We start from the raw sequence: 20,495 nt of genomic DNA, 5'->3' as shown, positions 1-20,495 counted from the left end.
ACTATCTCATACAAGATGAAGAAAACCCTTCACCAGTTTCTCTGGACGTCAATCCAAGATCTAAGATCTTTTCTAATGACAGCTACCCAAACGTATACATGTGATCAACGTATCAATGAATCATTCCTTTTCAATTAAGTTTTATTGTTATTATCTTCAGGGCACGCATCACTATTTTAAAGGATAATCTTTTGCACTCCTGTTGAAAAACAAAGTGTGGATGCCTAAATTAAGAACTGTCTACAGTACTGTTAAAGCTTTTAGAACGTTTCAAATATGGTTTAGTGGTTCCATTGAAAGAAGCTGAATTGAAGAATGTATAACTAAATTTTATTAAGTTAATGCTCTGCACCCTCATGCCATAATTGTGCAGGTTCGGTATTTTACGACCGTCTCTTTTCCATTTAAACGTCTGTGATTATGCATGCAAGTGCATCATGACAACCAGACCAGCAGGTTTTAAAAATGACAGGCTTGGCAGCTCATCTCTTTCACCAGAACTATAACTCGGGATATTCTATCCTCTACCAAACAAGTCTAAACAAGGGATAGGTTTCAAAATCTTCTCTCGTCTAAAGCGCCAAAAACAACGATGCAGCTCAGATTTCACTTGACAATAAATACCAGGTGCAAAATTAACAAAACCATTGTTAATATCCTTTCTCGGATTTATCATCAGTCCCACAAGTGGAAAGAACTGAACCTTTACAATATTTCGATACAAGGATGTGTGTTTTAATACATTTTACCCAGCCCGCAAACTAAACCCTATTATGAAGGACAGCTTTGTCTTTTACAGAAGGGTTCATGTATATATTATTTCATTAATTGGATGATTTTGTTTCCTTTCTAGTAGGTAAATGAGTTACGAAAGGACTCGTGCCAACAATTAGCTCGTTGATATTGATGTGCCCCTTCAAGCCATGAACATTATTTATATATTGCTTTATTACATATCCGTTTCGTTTTCATGGCTGATTGGGCGTTCGATACACGTGATCAATATGTGAATCCGAAGTGAACACCTAATATTTCTGTATTGCGCACTCAGCCTTGAAATAGTCAATAATAGGCCACTAAAATATATTGATAATGACATTAATAAAAGTCAACCTACGTTTGTAATTTTAAGAAATGCATTCATTTTGCGTGAAAATAGCAGCTTGGGATATTTGGGGTAAATTATAAAAGGTCGATAAGTGGTGTGGGACATTTCACATTGTCTACCGCTGAGATTAGCTTAGTTTAACAACAGTATTTTGGACAGAATCTTTGACTATGAGTTGTCCTATAAAGCCGGTGTGCCAACTGACACCAAACACGACATAAAGGTAGACACCATGTACTTTGCCGCTTAAATTTTGTATTGACGGTTTTAAAAAACTCCACAGTAAGAAATACCGAGGAAGTCGAGATTCAAGGCATGGTTGAAAATGTCAAATATTCAGAGCAAACATTATCCCTATTTTAATCAGACACTTAAATTGGTGCCTAACTGTTAACTTTAATAAAACCGGATGGTTTGCTCCGTGCGACAGGAAATACTAATAGTATTAAAATGCTATAACCCGATAATTTAGAGATAGTAACTTCGGCATTTGATCTTCAAATTAATTTTTCTAATTGACTCAATTCGGGGCGCAACAACCATAAACCAGACTGTCTAAGAAATCGAAGAACAAACACTTTTCAACCGGATGATCTCTTTCTCTGCTACAGCATTAGTAACATACTATACATTTCACGACTTAAATCATCCAACTTAACATCATTTTTATGTACAGGAGCTCTATATGTCTATTAATATTATTGAAGACTCGATTTGACTTAGTGAATCTGAGGGCGAAACTGACAAACATTTCCAACATGAAGGTAAACGTATCACAGAGCAGCATCTGTTTTGAAATTTTGACGCAGACTTAGAACAAGTACTTATTGTTACAATGTTGTTGACTTTTCATCACTGGAGCACAATATGAAAATTGCATGTTGTTTGCATTTGATGTCTTTTCACTGTTCAAGTAGCAAATAAACAGAAGAAAACAGAAAAACTATTTGGATTTTCGTGTTAAAAATATCCGAATAATTAAAAGTCTAGTCCGCATGATCAAAAAGTCCGAATCTTCTTAAAAAATATAGGCTTAAATTATCATCGCTCCAAGCACTAATACGATTTCTGGAATGAAAATATAGAATAGATTTTCAAAAGTAGTCTTAAAAAAAATTAAAATCTTTTTGCAAACATTTAAATGTATTTAATGACATTTATTCTGTAATAAAATTGCCATGAAATTGGCTTCGATATAAAGTTCTTCACTAAGAAGGATGTTAGAAAAAGATCAATTACCTATCTAAAACTGGTTCAATTTGCAACGTAAGCAAAAACCCACTTGCCTTTGAAGAATTGTAAATTCATTAGTATGTTTGATAATTTTGCTCAAATTCAATGCTAAAAATTGCATCATCACATCAGTAATTCCAACAAACCTATGATGAAACTGCTCAGTATATATCTACTCCTTAGCCCATCGATACGTATGTCATATGGGGATTAGTCAAATGGTAGTACATTATCTTTCATAAAATACCAAAATACCTAATCAATTTTTTTGTTGAAGTATACATTAGAAAATTAAAAAGAATATGTGAATGAAAATGGGATATGTAATAAATTCAAAACAGTATCAGTGCTTTTTTGCTCCTAATTCGGAAAGAACTCGTTTGATACTGCGTAGGAACATACATCTCTGGCTAACAACCTCGTTATACCCCTACCCCGTAACAAACTCGATCTATCTGCCCAGCTGGGACAAAACACATGCAGTTTCGTCCATGTATATGCTCAGTTACGTTATACGTCTATAGAAATTAAATAGATTTTATTCTGATATATCTAAATTCTCATTTAATACATTTAACTGTGGAAGACAAAATATATTTTAAAATGTTGCCTACTTTCATCCATGCCCACAAATATTATAATATTGCAATAATAACGTGTGTGCATGTTTCAATTCTGACAGGTTTCGTGAAGATTCAAACCTAAATATAAATAATGTAGGGAGAATTAAGTTCCGGTACACACTTGTATTGCCACCCCAAATGCTAAGGATGAATTGAAATGCGATTGAATCAGCAGTAACAAACGAATTAGGTGTTCTACGTGCATGCACATTGAGACTAAGATGAACGTTCAAAAGCAGAGAACCAAATATTTGCTCTTCCCTCCAACCATGCTGACCAACACAAAAATCTAGTATCATAACGTGAAACATTCAAGACCTAATGTTTGATGTGGACGAATACAAAGGCATACCCTTAAGGCGATTCGGATCGTTGAATATGTGGCTAACAGCTACGACTAAGACATCACTAATGGAGCATACATACTCGTAAAACGCTACGGTATTTATTTCAAATTTAAGGTCAAAAAGGTTAATCTAACATCAAAATCGGTGTCAAGCTCAGAAAAAGCAATTTGGCTGTTACAGTTTAGTACTGCTTCTCTACGAGATACATTCGTATTAAAACTCCAAATAGTATTATAACACTGTACTTTTTCTTGGATATCGTTGGGTCATGATTTAGTATCAACATGAGATTCGTGTTGCATGGCAATATAGTGCAGTTATTATTGTGCATAATTACTATTATGTAATGTACTAACAGTTATAATAATGTAAAGAAGAACAGCATCTAGCTCTGAACATAAAACTATATAACGTAGTTTGTGACCAACATGTGATTAGTGATGCACAAATACATATGGGAAGGATAGAAAGAAAATGAGACAGTTGTAAACCTGCAATTATGCAACTATTATCAGTGTGCTTTGATTATGTATATTTTTGTGTCGTTTCATGATACTGTTACCTCCTTTATGGCCATGCACATTCCGTAGTCACAAATTGTAACAAGGAGGAACACAAATTAAAGAATTAATGATCCATATTTTCTGTTTTGCTTTAACTGTTTCTTTTATAAGACACTTGTCTCCATGTTCCTTTATTTGGGCCGAACACGAGTCTTTCTTCTTGTGTTTGGGGTGTAGAAGATAAATCAACCACTAACGTTTTTTCTGTTTGCAAGTGGTTTTCCTGGGGATGCTTTAATAACAGCTGTGGCTTTATTTTATGTTTGAGTATTTCCCCCTCAGATATGTTGTATGTTCTATTTAAACAGAATTTTGTATCAAAATTTTAAATTTAAATTTTTGAAGGGGTATTTATTTTTTTCTAGTGTTTTCTTGGGGTGCTTTAATAAAAGATGTGGCTTTCTTTTGAGTGTTTGAAAGCAGGGGTAAAAGAAGTTGTAGTTTCAGAGGTAACTGCTGCTTGAGTTGGGGTGCTTGCTATTTATGGGGGGCACCAGACAGATGTCCCCTCTTTCATCAAAAAATATTTATAAAGTATTTTATGTTTGTGTGTTTCCTCCTCAGATATGTTGTATGTTCTATTTAAACACAATTTTGTATCAAAAATTAAAATTTAAGTTTTTGATGGGGTATTTGTTTTTCCCTAGTGTTATCTAGTGTTCATCCGAGCATGGTTTTATTCACCTTGCTCGAAGTCCCTTCCCTTGTAATTTTTGTGACCTTTGCTAGAGGTCGCATAAGTCTCAGTTTTTGGTATATGTATTAGTGCTATATTGTGTGCATGCTATATTTTCTGTATGTTTGAGACAGCAAGTATAAATCTAGTTTTTTTCCCAGTTGTCTTATTTCAATTCTTTAGATTTAGAATCCACTTTAATATATTTTATGTTATTTTCCGTTAATTTATTTTCAATTTAAAATTTTGGCGATCGGAACGGTGCAATATATTAGGTTATGGAAAAAAAATTATATTGTTTTATTCGAGTGTTAATCTGTTTCGTTCCTCGCAAAAAGTGCTAGAATTAGAAATAGATAGGCTGTGCTCAATTCAAGATCCACACTTCTTTATTCTCATCGTATTTCTCCTGAATCGAGTTAGGTCTCCATTTATTATTTTATTAAATTATTTCTTTAAAAAGATCCAGAATTGTTTGTATAACTACAAGATTGTAGATTTGTCAACCATACAGTACGGGAGCTGCATGGTCTGAGATAAAGAAGGGGTCAGTGGGGTATTTACTATGTAGTATTCTCTGTTTGTATTTGTGTTTTTGTTTTGTCTGCTTTTGTTCTATACGGGGTGTTTTTGCAAGACTCTTTCATAGGCCTGTCCACTTCGCTTGGCGCCTTGTGACGTAGCCCCATGATGTCATCGCCTAGTACTTTCTCAATATAGATTCCCTGTGGATTCCCTGTAGTTTCGTATTTTTAGATTTAGTAGATTTTCAAATACTGTATACGAGTTTTAGTACAAAACAAAAACAAAAAAATTAAATTTTTAAGACTTGAAATCGGGTCCTGTTTTTTGGTGGGGCTCATATCTTTGTCGGTGAATGAGTTGGAGGCTCTGACCTGAGCACTGACAGTATCACACCCCCAATGGGTAGCCAACCAAAGCCCTCCCCCATTCCCCTCCCATTTATGTTCCTTCCTCTACCCCAGATACCAATTTTTTAACAAGTTATTTCATAGTTATCTACCTATCACCATTATTTGCCCACAGGCCCTCATTGTTCCAACAATGTAATCTGTAATTTTATAAAGTGTATTTTTATCAAATTTCCCATCTAAAAATAAAATGTTTTCTCTTTTGTAATTGTCCTTTTTGCATATTTAACCTATTAACTTTAGTCTTTCTTCTTTTCTTCGAATAAAGTGCCGGCAGTGAGAAACCCGATTACTTTAACTTCCTTAGCATTCTATCGACACATAATCGGGGCAGTTCTAGAGTAAAAAAATACTCTTTGTATTATCAGAGGATAGATGCGTTTGCGTTTCTGTTCTGTTCTGTTGTATGTATGTATGTATGTATGTATGTATGTATGTCTGTATGTCTGTATATCTGTCTGTCTGTCTGTATGTATGTATGTATGGCTGACTGACTGACTTTCTTTATTTCGTCTTCAGAAGAGATTTCATTCAGTTAATTTTTCGTTAATACAGAAAAGATAGGAACATAGCTTGACATTAATGGACTTACAGTACACTATATATATATATATATATATATATATATATATATATATATATATATATATATATATATATATGAGTACATACACACATATACACACATACACAGATATAAACACATATTCATACACACATACATACATACACACATATAATACACATATACACACATATACACAAATATAAACATATATATATATACACACACATACATGTATATATATATATATATATACATACATACATACATGCATACATACATACATATACACACATATACATACATACACATACATGCACATATATAAATATACATACATACTTGCACATACATACACACATATATATACACACATATACATATATATAAATATAAAGAAACATAAAGAAAACGCAGTATCTATACACATGAGTGAGAGAACTCATTGCAAACAAGATATATATGTGACATAGATTAAGAGAGGAAAATAAAGGAATTGGAATTATTTAAATTTGACTGTAACATTTTAAATGGATTATCATGTTCTCTCTCACTTTGGACACATGTAGATAATTTATAAGATCGAAATGAAATGGGTCCATTTCCCTAATTTACTGAACAAGCATAGTATCATATATCGTTTTCAAGGTCATTTGTTCTTCTGTACATTGTGTCTATTCCATCACCCACCACACACATGAATGCCTGCCATGATTGATCATCCATAGAATCAAAGATGTCCACTCTCTTGCCCAAAAGGATATGAAGTAATGAGTCATTGTCCTGCCCAAAAAGCCAGTGCGAGTCTAGAATGTCCATTGCATCTATTAGTTTTTCAAACATAGTATTACGTTCGTCGTTTAGGGTTTGGCAGTATAGTAACATATGCTTGGCTCTGTCTGTATTCAATCTCTTGCAGAGTTTATATTTATATTCATTCTCTGTTGAAATTGAAAACATAGTTAAATAGGCAATGTTAGCGAAAGTCCAAGTTTTATTAGGAAAACATTTACCAAGCTTCCAGACAGCGAGCGGTTGAAGACTAGTATGGACACTTGCATAATGTAAAAGTTCAGGTCTCATTTCAAGCTTAGATCTCCACTGTATATATATATATATATATATATATATATATATATATATATATATATATATATATATATATATGAACCAGTTCATGAGAAAAACATAAAATTTCGTTATTTACCTCTTTGCATTACACGATAGAGTAATGCTATGAAACCTCAAGGATATAAATTTGGCACCAGAAGTGTCAACATTTTATCTACGGGTCTGAGCGATAATGCGTACCTTATCTATAGTACAAAATCGCGATATCAAGGCGCCGTTGTACAAACTGTAACGTAATAGTTGAATTGTGGCATAAACAGACCCATCTGCAATTTCTCATTAATACCTATTTCGGTGCGTAAAATGATGTTTAGTAATTAAATAATGACATTTGAGTTGACTGGGTTCAATATTTATAATACAAATTTTGTTCTCGACACATATGTCGTTTAACTGTGTTATGGATAGAATATTGGAGTTTTCACATATTCTGCGTTGAAACGAATTTATTCTCAAATTAACGTATCAAATAATGTCCAAATTTTATATGGCGATTCCAAAATTAGATTTCATTATTATGACATGATCTCAAGAAAAGTATGCTAAATAATAGCATGAAGCTCCTGACCCCTTTGAGGGTCTTGGACATGCGATGTCCTGATAGCAGGGGCTGACAAATCCTGTCAGTATGAATCAAATACTCTTGACGATGCCTACTCTGTCCAGCACTAAGAATAATGGTGTTACGCTGTTCGGTCTCAATCGTCTGTCCCGAGCCCTTCATAATATTAATTTGGGTCTCCTCATGATCAGAGGCTTTCTTCACAAACACTACACTCGGTGCCTGAGCAACTTGGTGCCATGCTGCACACGCACAAACACACACATACAGACACAGAGATAGAGAGAACATGACTACGTACTAATGTCACATTTTATACATAGATATTTTCATCTTTCCGTGAGAAAAATTAAAGCAATAAACTGAACAGACATTTGCATGACAGCGTAGGAAAATAATGTCAGTCTCTCGCTTGAATAAGTAACCAGTTTTAGTATCCTTCATTGTGAATAATCTCAGCAGCTTTATACTGAATACACGGCATTATGATACGATGTATTAATGTACAGGTATGACATAAAATTTGGTAAACGGAGTACCATATGCTTCAAAAAGGTATGAAGAACTGGACAAAATATCCCTTCCTGTCTCTTTACTGTTAGGTATTATCTCCCTCAGTTCGACGATAAAATACTTCTTTCTCTCATCCTTAGAATGCCCCTCACCTTGAAGATGTGGTCATAAATTGTATATTGGTCCTGACTGGCAATACAATTATCTCCGCAACATAAACTCTTTCTGATGAAATTTCCCACTATTATTTTACTGACATCGGTTACATTTTGTCAATACATTCGTTGTCAGATTCATTACTAATGACTTCCTCCTCACTCTTGGATTGTTTTCCTTAAGGTGTATATTTTCCACATTATGAAGAAATCGTTTTGTATCTCCCTATAGATTAATGGCATTTTATGATACACCAACATCGTCTGATACTAACAAGGTAGAATGAACTGTCGATGCAAGAACCCAACCAAAGTGTTCCATAAATATATCTTCCATTATACATTATGATGCTAAACGCAACTTACACTTACTACATAAAATGTTTCAAAAAATAATTTGTTTTAAAGAAGATATAAGATATCCGTGCAGTTATTGGTTCTTTCACTTTATTTGAATATGAGGCCGTGGACATTTTCCCCAAAGATCAGACAAAGTATTGTTAATGTAAACAGCCTGATAACTACTTCTCATTAAATAAAAAAGATAATACCAATTGGCATACTATACGATACATGAACATGCCCACTAAAATACCCTTTGAAACAAACAAGCAAATCGTTTGTGATCAAGGATTATGAAATAGTTTGAATTGCATTAAAAAATTACTTCGGTTTATTTAGTAAAATTACACTGAAATTACGTTTCTCAGTTTCTTCATATGTTCCTAATTAATTATTTGCAAGTTTAAATGGATTTGCTGGGCCCCGAGTGGCCCGGTGGTCTAAAGCGCTCACCATTACGGATCACTGCCACATCACCTCTGTCTGCGTAGATACGGGTCTCGGATTCTGCCAATGTGGGTACGATAGAAAGCTTGCTAGTAGCTTCTCGTGGGTTGGTGGTTCTTTCCGGGGCTTTCCCGGGTTCCTCCTCCGCCATTTATTCTGGCCGGCATGTATATCCTATCTTGTGCTGAAAATGGCGTTAAAACCTACAACAACAACAATGGACTTATACCAGCTCTTACTGAATAAAATTATTGATTATGACATCAGATCTAAACATGTTAATTGTATCATCATCTATTGTTTTAAAATTTTGATAAACATTACTTTTCGTATTAGGAATCAGAATATTTAGTGGGGATATAAGCGACAATTGGATTCGAAACGGGTTCGCACGGATGGCCTTCTAAATTAATAAAAAAATATGTGGGAAAATATGAATGAGTATATCTGAGCACTACTACACGACATTGGCTGTGCAGGATTAATCCGAATAAACTAGCCTATATTTTCCCATACAAATGCAGAAACATTTTTAGTATATACTCATTTTCATTTTCTACCTAAAGAGTGTGTGTGTGTGTGATTTTGATTTTTAACATAGCTTTAACAATTTGTCAGTGATATCGCTACGATGTCTGCAGTGTGAATGTGTTTATAGTGATATTTGGCACTGGGGCATCATGCCACAGACACGTAGCATTATGTCCCACCCAGTCACATTATCCTGACACCAGGCCGATCAGTCATAACACTAACCTCTTAATGCTGAGCGCCAAGGGAGGCAGGTGTTAGTACTATTTTTGTAAGTCTTTGGTATGACTCGACCGGGGATCGAACCCACCACTTACCGCATACTAGGCGGACACTCTAACCACTAGGAAACCAGATCAGTCTCTACCTAAAGCTTAACAATAAAGAGAATACACTACACGATATAAAAGTATTTGAATTTATACTGTGTTCCAAATTTGAAATTTGGTCGCGCGCTCTACGTTAGTTTGAATAAATCTCGTTTTGGTCCACTTAAAATTGCATTTTATAGTTATATTGTGAATTAATTTGCATGGAACACCTTTTCCAGTTTGCTTTTAATGAACGAATTTTGTATTTCTATCAATCTAACTCTGTTCTACTTTTCTGCTTGAGCTGGACTGGATTCATTAGCTGTATCAATTCAGTTCGATGCACGTGTGATTGAGCACTGGAGTGACCCGCGCTGAACCTACACTGTTTCTTTTTTGCTATTTGTTGTTTGGAATCATAATGAGGGAAACTATTAATTCTTTTAATAGAACCTATCACAAAGACGCTAAGGCATATCACATTTATTTGGTTTTGAGTGTAGTAAGGAGAATGTAATTTCAGTTGGAAATGTAGTCGAAATTACAGTACAGTTTCATAATGTGTATCATGTTTTTGGAACAAATGACATGGTTCATGTGATTCTGATTTGCAGATGAAAGAAAATGCATCTTGAGATGCAGAAATGTAAGTATATGTACTGCCATTATAATTACCAGTTACAAAAGACATTTTATATACTCTGTCACTTGCATTCTCTCTGTTGAAAGGACCCAATCTATGACCTGTCTGGCTTCATTTGCTAGCCTAACAGATTATGAAAAGATTATGGAAAACTGCTGCAGGACAATGACAATGTTATATTAACGTAGAAACAAAATAATGTTACCACTCAATCATCAGGCAGCAAAGACTAATCGATTTGATCAGTTACAATAAATAAGTGAATAATTTATATGATATATACTATTTCATTTTGTCAGTGGTTTGAAATATTTATGAATACTTGGGATTAACATGCTGTACATTTATTGTCATCCACAAAATCCTTCACAATTTGCAAAATATTTCTCATGAATACAGTATAGAACACTCTTGAAAATGGCAAAACTTCCAACAAGCCACGAAGTATGAAAATGTGATGTCATCTTCTGAGTAGAGTTTTCTAGCATTTCTCGCTCAACATCATAATGCCGTTGTTTACATGAAGCATACATACATACATACATACATACATACATACATACATACATACAGAACAGAAACGCAATCACATCTATCCTCTGATAATAAACAGAGTATTTTTTTTTACTCTAGAACTGCCCCGACTATGGGTCGATAGAATACTAAGAAAGTTAAAGTAATCGGGTTTCTCACTGCCGGCACTTTGTTCGTGCAGCAGCGGGTGAACCGAACTCATTTTTCTTTAAATAGCCTAATTGTTCATATATAAACTATGAACATTCCTCTTCACGTGGTTATGTGACATCTGTGTGTCCCTAGTTCTGAAGAACAATAGTGGTCATTTTCCGACCGTCGACATATATTTGGGTTTGCGTTCTAAAACCTTGCTTTTGCATCTTGGTACCTAAAACTGTGTTTCTGTACTAAAGCTAATAAATAGTAGGAATACGCGTTATTGACCACTTCGGATTGCTTTGAGAACGTCGTTAACATGAGTATAATTGCATTTATATTACTGACCCTGCCTCTCCAGTTGTTGACGCGTATCCCATATGTTAGCTCCAGCACTGACAATGCTTGCATCAATTCATACAGCAGCGTGAATATGTTGTTGGGGAATTCGTTATGTGATCGCGTCATCCAACAAGACGTAGCAAATGCCATGAAAGAAGTTTGCATGGAGACGAGCAAACGTGCAGATGATATGTATAAGGCTATAACTACGAGAATTCAGACCTTGGAAAAGAGCATTGGTGACGTATTATCTCGATTATCAACTCTCAAACTGAGCCCAGGTAACCATGTATTTTATTCAATTTAAAACTAGCTGAACATTATTGTAATGACGTTCTAGATGTATCTGTATTTAGTAACCTTTAGTTTAGCCAATTATCTTCTATATATTCTTGGGGGTATTGAAAACTTGTACAAAGTATTGAAACTCGTAAGGGACGCTTATTTTAATTTATAAAAATACACAACAAAAAACGTGCAAATTCTATTAAATAAATGATCCTGATATGTTTGGTTTCAGATTATTTGTTCAAAACGGGTAGAAAGATACTTTCAGTATTCTGGTCATTTACGTTTCCAGAAAGCTGCATTATTTATTGTTTAAATGACTTACGAACATAGTGATATGGTGCTGGAACATTTGTCATTGTTGACGTTGCATTAGTGTGGGATCGGGATGCCTTTATATTCAAAATAGAGAAGAGCGCTTTTAAAACTCTCCGCCACAGACGAAGTTTTTTTTTAAAATTATAAACGAGAGCAATATTTAGTTATGATTACTCCTTTGTTTTCGTTACCATTTTATTGCAATTGAACAAAAACTGGACAAGTGGAAGCACCATATTAGAAAACATTTGTTTCCATTGATTGATAAAACGTCTTTTTGCAGGCCTTCCTACGTGTCGTGCTGGGTACGAGTATTATCGGGAAGACAAGTTTTGTTACAAGTTCCACAGCGAGTGTAAATCCTGGTCTGAAGCGAGACAAATATGTCAGCAAGAAGGTGGGGACTTGATCAGTCTAAAGGAAAGCAACTTTAACTTTTTCAAAGATGTGGCACGGTCGAAAGCAGGTAAAGTAATAGCATCTGTGTCTTTTCTATTTTTCTATAAAACATTTGCCATCGTCTTTATCATATTTCTCTTCTGATGAATATAGTAATTCTTCGTGATTTTACTATTAGTAGTTGTAGCATTGTCAGTATTTAATATTTTTGGTGTTCGCGTTCTTAAGTTAATAACTTGCATGTTAAATGTGTAGCTGAAAACGGGGGATTGTAGGCAAATGTGTACATGAGGGATTAGGTGCACATCAAATAAAATGTAACATATTAAAATATGGAATGCAAAGGTTAAAACAAGAATTAAACGAGGTTTCCATCTGAGTATGGCATTAATGTTTATGTATTCATATGTACATCAATATGGTCGTGTATTGGTTCTGTGAGCAACAGCATTTCTCGACCAATAGTTCGGCAATGAGACATAACGATGGCTAGAGTTCAAATTGTGTTAAATTAAAAGTATATGTAGTTAATCCAATAATGATTCTATTGGTTTCAATGCGCTTTTTCGTGGTGGTTATCTAAATCTAGTGAAAGTTCGATTCATATTGTTGGCACGACACTCTAATGACGTTATTCAGGATAAATAATCTTTCCCCCGAAATGAGATTTTCCGTTTTCGTACTCAATTGATTACGATCTTGTAAGAGTAGCTTTCCTTAACAACTTCAGACAAAATACATGTGCGAAGATTGAAACATTGTCTACGAAAATCGAAGTTTCATTTCTTGTCACTTTTAAAATGTCAGTTAGGCTACATTTCTGCAATACGTTGAATATACGCAATTTTTCTCTGCACCCTTGTATTTCAGGTACTTGCAATCACGTTTGGGTTGGTACAACAGACATTTCCTCAGAAGGAAAATGGAACTGGCTGAATGGTGTAAATATAAGCTCCATTTTCTGGCAACCGCAACAACCTGACAATTGGGACAACAAGGAGCATTGTGGTGATCTGAAGTCTTCAGAGTACTTGCTGAACGATGAAAATTGTAATTTAACACTACATTTTCTGTGCCAGATTGCTTGAAAACTAATAAACCGTGTGATACCTTGTTAGAAGTTTAGAAACGGACCAATACTGGTTAAAATCAACATAAAATATTTCGTTATCTTGAATAAAATGGTTCCACGTCACGCATTTGCTTTACATAGCAGCAATGAAATAAACTGATAATACTACTCCTGGTACGTTGTATATAAAGGACAATTTCATATAACCTTTCGAAGCAGAGCACCAGTCTCGACGTCTTTAACTCCTCGTACCACCGAGCGTCAGAAATTTTTTACGGTTTCCTTTCCTAGACTTGTCTTAGAAATAGCTGAAGCTTGAGGTGTTTAGAGCGTCCGTCCATGACGGCGAATAAGAACTGAGTATTGTAGAGATAACGCGCATACTAAATGGAATTATTCAAAGCTGAATGTTCTATAAATACTAAATAGTTGATGAAAACTGTTTCGATTTGTTTCAATGTGCATACATATACAACGACTATATTAATTGTGAATAAAATTGGGTTCTATGCTAGTTTGTCTTTTTTAACTATGTACCGATTATACACGCCTACACTTTGACTGGTCAAGCATCTATTGTCCTCGACCAGTTATATTCCGCATATTTGGTATTTATATAGTAGTTTTAATAACGTTCCTGTCCCAGGGATGTGTGATTACTTCGAGAAGGCACTACGGTGGCAGATTAGTGATAACACTGGTGCACGTGCAACATAATTACGTGCCGACGCGTAACCAGTAGAGAATTTATACCTAGCTATTCGATTAGTGTTCGTATGTGCGCTTGCTTTCAGTTAAACTAGTACTACGAAATCCTCTAAAGTCAGATAAGGTTTGCGTAGCATGTTTGCTGTTTATGGGTATTTTTACGCCATTAAAAAATGCTATCTTTATACTGAGCAGTGTTCTCAGTCGGAATCGTTGCCTAATTATTGACAAAATATCTACAAAATGACGGGCTTCTAGTGAATGGACAGGCATCTTCCCTTTAAGAAATTCTGTAACATCTTTGAAGAATCCCCTTCCTTAATAAAATATTGTCAGTATCTTTTTTCAGTACTTGTATAAATCTTCTCAACTCGTGACATAACTGCACACCCCTTCATTTTTTGAAAATGAATCTGTATCTGTTGGAATAAGTTGCTGTAGATCTGCATTTTATGCGCCTTTATGCCATTAATGCCTGACCTACATTCGACATGTGCTGAACATAAAGAAAATTGAATTTTGTATAATGTATTTTATTGCAATTTACGCAATTCTGGGTATTTCAAAACAGTAGCATCTATTACTAGATAATGTATGCAACTGTCTTGTTTTATACTTAAAATCCTAACAAAGATATGTATTAGCTCTGGTCAATAATTTATTTAAACATTTTTATATAAAATAAGCATTTGAATAATACGTAAACGACAGCAGCACATTTTCAGAGCTTGTACTGGAAATTGAAATATTTTTTGAACTTGTAATCATTTCATTTGACGTTTTATGCAACGAATCCCTTTGTTTAAATTAATATCGTCTACTTGTGTAAACATAGGGGCAATTGTTCATATTTTAGCTTTACACTATTTTATCAACAAAACGTTCAGTTACTAGATACATATCAACGAGTCTATTTTAAGGTTGAATCTGAGCACAGTCTAACCTAATAATGGAAAACAAATGTGACATTTAGATTTGATGGCAAATACTTTTAAGAAGTAAATAGAACATTGAATATTTATAGTATGTATAAAGAATATAGAAAATGACAAATTCTCGTGTAAGGGCAAATATACATGAAAGCATGTTATGGCTATGTGGTCTTAAATTGAATAACAGAGTGAATATCAATAAGATAATTTATTAAATTTTATTTCCTTAACATACCTAGTGGAAATTGAAAAAGATAATACCGTATTAATATTAATTCCAAACGTCGAAAACTATAAGCTCTTATCAAAAGCCAAAATTGTAAATATTCCAAACGCAGATGATGTTGCGAATGAATTTAATTCACGTATGTGCTGATGAACCAATGTCATTGATGACCTATCAGAATCATATAATCCAAAATCTGACTCGTTCACAATAAACCCCTAATTGCTAATTACTCAGAATATTAATTTGCAAATATTAATTTCACTCCATATGTTAAGATTAGAATTAAATAATGATGCAAACAACCTCAATAAAAATGACGACACAGTAAGAGGACCAGGATGATGTTCAAGTTCATTTCCATCATTTAAATTATAAACAAGATTAGGTCTATTACTAAAATTTTTCTAAAGAATATAGCAAGCGTCAGGTCCACCAGGAATTGTCCAAAGGGTTTAATTCCCTGAACACGCATCCAAGTAATCTTATTTGCATACAATTCGTAATAATAAAGTATAATCAATGATCGGGGTATTACAGTAATGGCGGCTATAGGTGGAAGCTAGTAAAGTGGGCTCTGTAGATTTTGGCGGTTATAAGTGGGGGTTTTTATACAGTGAAAGGTTTCATAATTTTTGGGATGTGTGAATATTCAAGGAATGTAGGGTATATAATATTACTGGTGGATCATAATAAAGTTTGAAATCAAATGTTTTTCCAACTCGAAAGTCAATTATGATGGAGTAGAGATGGAAGTTTATTGGTGCATTTTGGAGACATTCCCTACCTGATTTGTCTGAATCATTTACTTGTGTAGTTACCTGTCCATCAGTTGCCTTCAATTGTAAGAGCTGTTTAGCACATGGTGAGTAATAAATGTCAGTGTCACAACTGAGTAGTGAGAACAAATAGTCCAAACAAGATTATCTACTAGCATGAATGGAAAGATCAAGGCAAGCAACACGTGTACTTTGAAATTCTGAAAATGAAAATGAGATCTGAAACTTATTAAGGAAAAAGAAAAATGAAACATTAAAAGAAATTGAGCAGGAAATTATAGAAATTCGGAAGGGCAATGTCGAATAACAGAGATGGGAAAAGTCTGCAAAGTTTATAGAAAAAAGCAGAATTAAACGAATCTTGGAAAAAAATACATAGAAGTTGTTATATTAACATCTCAAGATAGATGGTATGAATTTGGGGAAAAAAGAACAAATTACTTTTCAAATCTTGAAAAACGAACCTGTCAATAAGACAATCAAGGAAATTATTTTTGATGGGACAAATATATCGGTACAAATAACAAATACATATTTTAGAAGCTCAAAAGGTTTTATATCGAATTGTACAAAATTAGAATTGCTCAGCTTGATGATGTGGAAACTCAAACTAGAAATATACTTTTTAATCATAATATTAAACTGAGTCAAGAGGAACGAGAAACATGCAAGTGTCTGCTTAGTCAATGACTTCGGTGTGTCTCTAAAACGGATGGAAAATGGAAAAAGTCCTGGCTCGGATGGATTCATTGTAGAGATATATACAATATTTTGGAATTCCCCTGGGGGACTTATATGTAGATCAATAAAGTACAGATATACTGTTGGAAAACTCAACGAGTCCTCAAATGTCTACCACAGGAAGAAAAAGACAGAAGATATTTTAAATATTGGAGACCTATATCACTTTTAAATATTGAATAAAAGAATGATCCGGGAGCCATTGCAGCAAGGATTAATAAGGTTCTTCCATCAATAATCAGTGATGCTCAAAAGGTATATATGAAGGGTAGATTCATTGGAGAAAATACCAGGCTGTTATACGATATCATGAACCAACTTGAGAATGAAAACATGGTTTATTATTGTTTATAGACTTTGCAAAAAACCTTTGACTAAAATAACTTGATCTTTGTGGAAGCTTTACAATCATTTTAACTTTGATGATTCCGTTTGTCAGTGGTTTAAACTGTTTTGTAATAACTCTAAAAGTTGTGTTATAAATAATGGGCAAATGTCCTCATTTTTACACTTGAAAGAGGATGTCAAGGCGATCCTCTTGCACCTCATTTGTTCATCATTGGGGTTGAGATTTTAGCTATAACTTTAAAGCAAAATGTGGATGCACGGGGACTAATCTTTGTCGCCATTTAATATAAATTGGGTCAGTATGAATATGACTCTTATTCTTCTTATTGGATCTCAATTTTCTCTTGAAGCAACTATGCATATCTTGCAAGTTTTTGTTTTCTTCTATTATCTGGACTTAAATGTAACATAATGTAAACAAAAGCTATTTGGATTGGAAACGGGACATTTTCTAATGAACGAATATGTCCCGTAATGGGTTTAACTTGGTCCTCTTCTACCTTTACACTCCTTGGCATAGGTTTTTATCCAGATTTATAACAAATGATGGAGATTAACTATATGAATAAAACAACAAGGCAAAACGAATACTGGCAAGCTGGAGTCAAAGACATCTGTCAATAGTTGGTAAAGTAATTGTTGTAAAAGCTCTTGTTCTGCCCATATACATAATCTTTTTTCAGCACTTCCAAACCCATCAGCAAACGTTGAAACAGTACTAAATCGCACATTATTTAAGTTTGTATGGGGTGGAAAAGTAGAGAGAATAAAACGTGATATACTAGTGTCCCCAGAAAACGAGGGAGGACTTAATATGATACACATATTTTCATTCATTAGGTAAATTAAGATAAGACGCGTACAAAGATTGCTAGAAAAGGAAAATGGAACGTTTCAGAACTTGGTCAATACAACTATACTCAGAAATAAAAAGGATATTTGGAATTTCGGGAGAAGGAAATTAAAAGAATTTGGTAAGTTCATTGATAACAGTTTTTGGAGAGATGTTATTTTGGCAGTATGTAATTGTAAGGAGGAACCGCAAAGTTAAAACGAGTATATATCCAGGAGTCTTTTAAATTTTGTCCCCACGCTTAAATTGTTCTATCAATACAAATCCTGGACAGAAGCCGGGATGGAAATTATCTAAGATCTTGTAGATGATCAAGGTAATTTAATACCTTTTGAAATAATAAAACAAAAACCTAGAAGCGATGATTTCTTGAAATACTTTTCATTAATACCAAAATTCCAAAAGCATGGAAAAACGCCATAACAAACCACTTAGTGCAAACTAATTTTGATAAGCAGGAGGATAAAATAACGAACTTGCAAAAACAAAATTCACTTTAGTTTGTTTACAAAGATCTTTTAAAGAAAACTAAAATGCAACACACTGCTAATCAAGAAACTTGAGTGCAAGTATTTAATAAAAATATAACTAGCAAGGAGTGGTCTGAGATTTATAGCCGGGCGAAATCCTGGAACAAGGATACCAAGTTGATCTCTTTTAACTTTAAATTAATCCATAAAATACTAGCTACTAATGATGTTTTGAAAAGAATTAACATATTAGATGACACCAAATGTACTTTCTGTAAGAGTGAAAATGAAAGTATTGAACATCTATTTTATGATTGCAATATTACTTCACAGTTTTGGTACCGTTTTATTGAAGTTTTGCACCTTCTTGCCCAAATATTGTACATTTGTCAAAAAACGAAGAAGGAAGTGTACAACTGGACAATTTTTGTAACGTCATGCTTATTTTGGCAAAAGATTATATTTATACTTGTAGATTCATTATGAAAAATCTTTCTATTTTTGATTTTAAACAAATAGTTGCAAAGCATAAGAACATTGAAAAATACACTGGTATGGTTGTTGTTATTGATGTTCTAGGGTTTAACGCCATTTTTCAGCACAAGATAGGCTATACATGGCGGCCAGTATAACTGGTGAAGGTAGAACCCTAGAAAACCCAGGGAAGAACCACCGACCCACGAAATGCTACTGGCAGGCTTTCCCACGTACCCACGCTAGCCAAGCCATGGAATCGAACCCACGCAGACATAGGTGAGATGGCAGTGATCCGGAACGGTGGGCGCTTTAGACCACTCGGCCACTTGGGGCCCTCACTGCTATGGTAAATAAAACAAGGACCAATATCTTCAAAAATGGATCTCAAAAATGAACATATAACTTGTATATGATTTGATGGTAAACATGAAAAAAAACTTTAATATCACAATGTCCATGTCACCTAGATTGTGTGCCATATGCATGTGTGCATGCGTGTGTGTGTGTTTGTGTGTTTTCTTTTTCTGTAGATTATATTTATCACCCCTAGATTATGTAATAACCAGAAATGTTTGATTGTAAGGTGACCTTGGGATGGTTCCTCGACCAAGTGGTCAACCTATTACGGGGTTAATGTAAAACAAATTTACAAAAATGATCGACAAAAGTTAGCCGTGTAATATTCTGTTTACAAAGAAGATGTTAGTGAGATAGGTGCAAACTTCTCCAATAAACTATAGACAAAGATCAAAATACACAATACAAATTGACTATGCATAAAAATGATTTGTATAAAACTTTCTTCTACATAAAAGGAGGTGCACAAAATAAAGCAATAGAATGCTACTTAACATGTAAAAGTGCATCTACAATCATGTTATCTATTCCATTGATGTTCCTAGTGTCAATTCTGTAGTATTCCGGCAGCATCAAAATCCACCTTGCCAGTCTGAATTATGTTCATTGGTTAATGAAAACTTATTTATTTGTTTGCAAAATAACATGCTGGAAAGTCATCTGTACTCTTGAATCATTACTGTACCTACCCCAACATCACTTGTATCAACATACATTTTAATTGAAACTTGGAGATGAAAGAATTGGTGAACTTTAAATATGTCTTTTTATTTATGAAAAGACCCCTGACATTTCTTATACCATCGAGACATCGTTTTCGTACTGAAGGAA

General features: G+C 34.1%; 1 protein-coding gene across 1 annotated transcript; it reads left to right on the top strand.

Annotated features, from left to right (window-relative positions):
- Positions 1–11,457: 11,457 nt before the first annotated feature.
- LOC149798429 (C-type lectin lectoxin-Phi1-like) lies at positions 11,458–14,287 on the top strand. Its single transcript, XM_089963621.1, has 3 exons — positions 11,458–11,977; positions 12,586–12,768; positions 13,572–14,287. Exons 1-3 carry the CDS (start codon positions 11,674–11,676, stop codon positions 13,787–13,789), a joined length of 705 nt encoding a protein of 234 aa, XP_089819747.1. The 5' UTR covers positions 11,458–11,673; the 3' UTR covers positions 13,790–14,287.
- Positions 14,288–20,495: the final 6,208 nt, after the last annotated feature.

This window comes from Sinohyriopsis cumingii, chromosome 6 (assembly GCF_028554795.1).
Source record: "Sinohyriopsis cumingii isolate HCF-2022 chromosome 6, ASM2855479v2, whole genome shotgun sequence".
Taxonomy (NCBI): domain Eukaryota; kingdom Metazoa; phylum Mollusca; class Bivalvia; order Unionida; family Unionidae; genus Sinohyriopsis; species Sinohyriopsis cumingii.
This window is presented reverse-complemented; position numbering and strand designations above follow the sequence as displayed.